Genomic DNA, 6,189 nt, shown 5'->3' with positions numbered 1-6,189 from the left:
TCAAAAAAGTTCAGAAGTGACTTAGTATCAGTACCACACATAAGTGTTAAATATCCCACGTGATACCAGTACAGCTTTGGTTGTTTGCTTAGAAAACCCCTCTTCCAGATACCCGTTCCACCTTGCTGGGTAGTCCTTTCAGATAGTTCTTTTTCACCAGGCCACCTGTCTCTCCCTGCCTGGAAAGCTGGTGAATGCTGCGTGTTTTTCTCCCAAGAAGTAGAAATGCACACCACCAGCACGCTCCTCTGGGAACCCACAGCATTTTGTGTCACCCCTGGGGAGCTGGGAAACCAGCTCGGGCCTAGTAAGACTCCATGGGTGAGTCCTCACACAGACAAGGCACAGCTACCCAGTGCAGCCCTTTACATTTTCAAAGACGAAGGCAAAACCCCAACTCTGTGTGACTGCAGTTAGTTCTGCCAGATCACTTAAATCATCAGGACAACACGATCATCACTGTTAAAAACTCTTGGCAGATCTAGCAGCATTAGCGTAGCTATTTACAATTAAGTACTTCAGGCTTGGGTGTACCAGCAGTATGAACTAGCTGCTGAGCATGCATCTGCATTGAATATTGAGCTCCCCAAACCGAGAGCATAGCAAAGGCCACGTTTCCTGTTCCAAGGGTGCCAGAGCTGGATTTTGGGGGAAGTGAGCCTCCCTGGGCACTCCTTTTGGTGCACATTCTGCTGGTACAGGTGGAATCTGGATGAAGCATGCATGCATCACTCTCATCCTGCTGGGATGCAGAAGTATAAGGTTTTCCTCATGATACATTAGGAAATAATCTGAAGAAAGGAACAAATCCTAAACTGCCAACAAAACAGCCAGTTCTCCAGGAGATTTGCCACAGAGGATAATCATCTGAGCACAGCCAGTGCTTTAAACTGTCTTAAATTGTGTGAAATATGAGGCTTAGGCACTTTGACAGGCTTCCTTTAAAATCTATGACAGTAGACTTGATCGCATCCACTACATTGCTCAAATTTTTGCAGACAGATCCAGCAGCAGTAGCCATGAGAGACACTGTCCTCAGCCCAGGGAAGCTGAAGTTCAGAAATGCTGCTTCCCTCGGTGATATTAGGGGCAGAGAGCATTGCCAGACAGGGTCAGCTCAGAGACTATTTCCATTTAAGCCTTCTGTGAACCAGTGAATGTCAATGATGATGCATTCACCATCTGTGCAAACAGTGATTTTCACCTGCAGTACTCTTCAGATGCAGCGTTTGAAAGACCTGTCTTGAGAAACACATTTGCTTGACTGCCCCTTCTAATTTCCACAGCAGCCTGCCCTCTGGAGTCTCAGCTGTACGTCAGTTCACTTTTAGATGGATTTTATTTTGATGTTGTAATGAGGTGAGGAAGTCCCAGTGTGATACGCATACATTATACAGACTGAGCAAGAAATATCTTTATTTGCTGAAGATGTGTTTTATTTCAGGATATTTTCATCTACTCTGATAAAAACAGCATTTCTATAGAAACAATTGATAAAACAAACAGCCAAGAGGAAATCCCATGCTAACTGTCAAGAACCAACATAATGTTTGGCAGATGCACTGCTAGAGATGAGTAAATACTCTGTTGTTTTGGGCTTTTAAAATACGCAACCTCTCCCCCTCATTACACAGTTAAATCAATTTACATTGATTATGGATCTGTGCTTTTTATTGGTGAGTGAGTAGAGGTTTGATTTAAAATATCCCTGCTTTACACAGTCCTAGGAATCCACAGCAGCCTGTTCTCAGCGAAGTGTTTTTCTCACAGAATCCCAGGGTCTCACCCCAAAAGTTGGCCAGAGAGCTGCAGAAAAAGCCATCCAAAGCTCTGCAGATGGATCTCTCAGGACATTCAGACGTATGCTCCATCTCTGTTTGCCTACCCTGTTCTCCCACCAGTGAGAAAGCTGCCATTGATTACACACAATCTGGTTCTGCTCTCACGCATGCACATTTCTTCAAGAACACGTGTAATTTTTTTTCATACCACAGGGACTCCTGCTGTGCTTTGTGTGATACCGCTGTGTGTACTTCCCTGCCTTCTGGTTCAGGATCTTTCTCTTCCAATCAGATTCCTGCAGAGATTGGTGTCAATGTGCAGTGCAACTACTCCTTTGAGGCATGATATATTACCGTTTCTTTCAAGTTCAAGGCCCAGTCCTTGCAGAGTTGAACCTATAGCTCAGGTGACAATGAGCTACTGAACACTTTGTTCTACCAGTCTCAACTCCTTTTTACAAAGAACCCACATAAGGACTTGTATCTTGGACCTATCCCATTTTATCACCAGTTCTCTATTCCCCGGCAAACCTGTGTACTTCCTACCACCCTGCTCATTACCTACTCTGTTCTTGACTTCAGTTTCTGTCTTCTGGAAACAAAACTCTAGGATTATCTGTCTCTGTGGCCATTTGCTTCTTAGGCAACTCATCCAAATATTTTCCATCTCTGCAACACAGATAATGTTGTTGCATTTACAGATTTACCTTCTAATGCCACTAAGGCCACTGCCATATTGTCTTTGTTGTTCTGATCCTCTGGATTTTACAGTCCAGTGAGAAAGCATTTGGTTGTAGGCTCTCATGCTTCTCTGTTTTGGAAGATCAAAAACATCCGCCAGAAAGTCACATGAAGCTACTCGCTTGTGGCAAGCAAGAAGAAGAGGGTGAGGGAGAACATCAGGGCCTGTGACAAGACTGATGAGCTTTTAAAATCTCATAAAACGGCTCTCCTTAAGTGAGGAATTATTTGAGTTCACCTCCAATGACTCTTACAGATGCTCTGGTGGGAATTTCCTTGCCAGAAGAGCTTAGCAGATACCCAGAAGTGTGTAGACACTTATAATTTATAGGATAAATATGAAGATGCACAAGCATGATTTATTGATAGAGCATAAGCTATATATAGTGCCCTTAGCTGTATTATTAAAACAGAAGGTAAATAATTAATAGAATGAAGAAAAGATACATAAAACTCCAGGAGTGTTGACAGGAAGTATTCCTGTCTTGCAGTAATTAAAATAAAAAACATTCTGAGCATATTTTTATATCTTTCTGACAAAAAAAATGAAAAAAGAAAAAAAAAGATTCGTTCACTTCACATGCATTGCTAAGAATCACCATGTGTGGCTGTAGAACTTGTGCAGCCAGTGTGAGAGAAATCAGGGAGGAAAAATGCTTATGGCTCCTCAGTTTAAATGCCACACCGCTCTCAGGATAGGATTACCATCTGTGGATATTGACCAGTTACACTTGTTTGACATCAGATTAGTTTCAGATTAGATATAACTCAGATAACACTTGCTAGCTTTCCTAAGTTCAGTGCTGATCATTCACATGAGAAGTATTACAGAAACGTACAGGCTTACTTCAGAAGAAAGCAAGAGACAAAGTTAATGTGTTCTTATTGTTGTTATTGTTATTATTATCATCATCATCATCATCAGAGAACTACTAAGGCAAAGCAAAATTCTGCTAGCAACTGGTTATGTATATCACATACACGTTTCCTGGGCTTAAGAGGAAAAGATGACAAGCAGATCACCCCTAAGAACCGTAAATCAGACAGGCCCTTTCATGTCTCAGGCTATCTAGTTCACTGAATTGGTTCAGTACAAGATACATAGGGTCAAATATCCTGTAACACCTTTAAGGTATCTTTTTTTTTTTTTTTTTTTACTGGATGTATAGTAATTCATTTACTTCATTTCTATACTAACAATGTTGGTAAGGTCAAAATGACCTTACAAATATTTATTAAATTCCCTGAATTCAGAACAACTCAACTTCACGAGCAGTTATCAGACAATTTAAACAGTCTCAACACTTAATTGAAATACATTCCAGTGCAACCAGTGCTAAAGCCTCCCTGCCTTATTATCCAGGTGACAGAACCGAAATGTCCTGGTCAGGGTCCAAGGCAAATTGTTCAGAAGTTTAGCACCAGCAAAACCTCAGAGTGAGAAAGGTCTACTCCTACCAGTGTATCTGCCAAATCCTTCTGTAAAATCAGTGCTCTCTTGTCTGGTCTAAAGATGAACAGCACAATAAACTAAAATATAAATTCCACCTTTTCTCTCAGGCAGAGACATAATCCATTGATTTCAACAGATTCTAAAGCAGCTCTACACAACCTTTACAGACCCACAAGCACAAAAATGCACAGAAGCCAACAAGGCATCAAATGGAACATTAAATTTCTTGCTTCCAGATGCCATTCCTGTGGTAGCCACGGACTCTTGTTGCCAAGAGAAGTGTTGGATGGTTCCATGGAGAAGGGACTAGAAAATGGTGCTCTCGAGGCTTAACTGCAAGAAACTTGAACAGTTATTTCAGTGTTTCTTGCATCCCAAACCAGCAGAATCTGCGAATGACAAAACTAAGTGACAGATGGTGGTGGTAGGTCTAACAGCTGATTTCAGTGGAACGGAGCATTGGACCTTACATTTCTAAACAGTCACTGCTATTATTGAACTCGGCTTGACTTTGATTCCAGTTCCTTTAAGGAGTGCAAAGCAGAGCTCTGCCAGCTGATGAACTGCAGTCTGGCATGGCAGCGCCAGGGAGGCACTCCAAACACTCTTGAGGCTTTCTTCTGAGAATCTCCAAATGTAATTTTATTCCTCCTGCTAGGGCCACCTATAAGCATCAGACATAATAGTAGTAACTGCTCAAACAAACACCTGTGCCAGAATCAGGTAGAAAACTGTCCACTCACAAGGCTAGAATTGGGCTCACTCTTGGCTACTTACATCTTCAAATGATTTTGGTGGTTCCTATTTTAAGAAGTATTTAATGATCTAAAGGAACACAATCTTCAACCTCACTGTCTCAGGAATAGTACAAACCATCAGATGACAGCTGAGGGAGATGTTTTCTGCCCAGTATTTTCACTGAGAATTTCCATTTTGTACAAGTTCATCACAACCCTGGTTCACTGACACTATGGTTGAGATGACTGTTTGTCGTCAGGTTAAGGGTTTATCTCAATTTCTATAGAGATTTAGGTGTCAAACTTGCGTCTGGCTGCAATTTTGCTAGTAGCAACGTTTTCTGAAGGAATAAAAAGCCTAATGAGATCTAGCAGATGGGAACGTACTGCATTCCTTACGGTATTGGGGCACTTGTGGTGAGTCCTTTCCAAACAGGGGGCCCACCTGAGCCAAGACCTGCAACCTGCATCCATACTCATGCCCATTGAGCTCACCTCTGGTAAAAAAAGCTCAAAGTTGATTAAGCACTAAAACTAACGACCACTATTAAAATAAATGCTTCTGCAAGTTACAACTGCTCTCCAGAAGTCTTTAATAAAGCTTGGTGTATGTGAATAATATATGAATAATTAGACATGAATAATAAATTATAGCTCTGTTCGTGTAGCTTTATGTATCCATCCTCCTGAAGCACCTATAGTCTCAGGCACATCAACAACCTCTAATAAAGAGAATGTACAGATCAGAGATTTACATAAATGTGTTTTAATACTGGCAGGCATATGCTACTATTAGGAGGTGCCCTATATTTACACCTGGGGAAGTGTGCATTTGTGCTGCGCAAGCCAAGAAAGATTTGGGTGAAATATTTCAGCACGGGGACCTCTCATCACCGAGCAGGGCAAGGTGCGTCTGAGACACCGGAAAGTTCCGAGCAGCGACCCCCAAAGCCGGGCGCTGAGGGGAGGCAAAATGGCGCCGCCCACCCCAGGGAGGAGGAGTGCGGGCGGAAGTGGAGCTACCGGGCGGAAGTAGCCGCTGCGGGGCGGAGCGGAAGTGCTGGCGGCGAGCGGTGCGGGCCGAGCGCAGGTGAGTGGTGGTGGGGCCGGGCGCGGTGACTCGCGCGTTACCGGCCTCGCCGGGAGGTGCTCCTTGCGGCCGCTGGGTCCGGTTTTACTCTTTATTTCAAACCCTACAGCTTTAATAAAACGAAGATAACGCTGTAGGCTTGAGGACGGGGTTGAAATGATGGCAATTTGCAGAATCTGTTAAGAGTCTGAGGCGGTTTATTGTTTGTACGCGGCCCTGCGGCCTTTAGAGCTATAAAATCGTAGAACCATGGAATTATTAAGGTTGGAAAGGACCTTCGGGATCATCGGGTCCAACCCATTCCCAGTTTGTGGCTGTTGTGCTGCTTTGTGGCTCTGCGGGCCTCTGCTGCTGCAGGAGAAATAATGCCAAGTAAATGCAGGTGAT

General features: G+C 43.2%; 1 protein-coding gene across 4 annotated transcripts in view; it reads left to right on the top strand.

The window, feature by feature from the left end:
- Positions 1–5,718: 5,718 nt before the first annotated feature.
- RPAP1 (RNA polymerase II associated protein 1) overlaps positions 5,719–6,189 on the top strand; it is a 46,637-nt gene continuing 46,166 nt past the window's right edge. Inside the window, exon 1 of one of the 4 annotated variants that reach the window (XM_040558682.1) lies at positions 5,719–5,802. Coding sequence is in view for 2 of the 4 variants with exons in the window: in XM_040558678.1 (XP_040414612.1) it covers positions 6,168–6,184 (17 nt within the window). In the remaining 2 variants the exon portion in view is untranslated. Of the gene's footprint in view, positions 6,185–6,189 lie in introns of all 4 variants that reach the window. The other 3 variants (XM_040558680.1, XM_040558678.1, XM_040558679.1) reach the window with 3 other exon arrangements.

The sequence above is a fragment of the Cygnus olor genome, chromosome 5 (genome assembly GCF_009769625.2).
Source record: "Cygnus olor isolate bCygOlo1 chromosome 5, bCygOlo1.pri.v2, whole genome shotgun sequence".
Taxonomy (NCBI): Eukaryota; Metazoa; Chordata; class Aves; order Anseriformes; family Anatidae; genus Cygnus; species Cygnus olor.
This window is presented reverse-complemented; position numbering and strand designations above follow the sequence as displayed.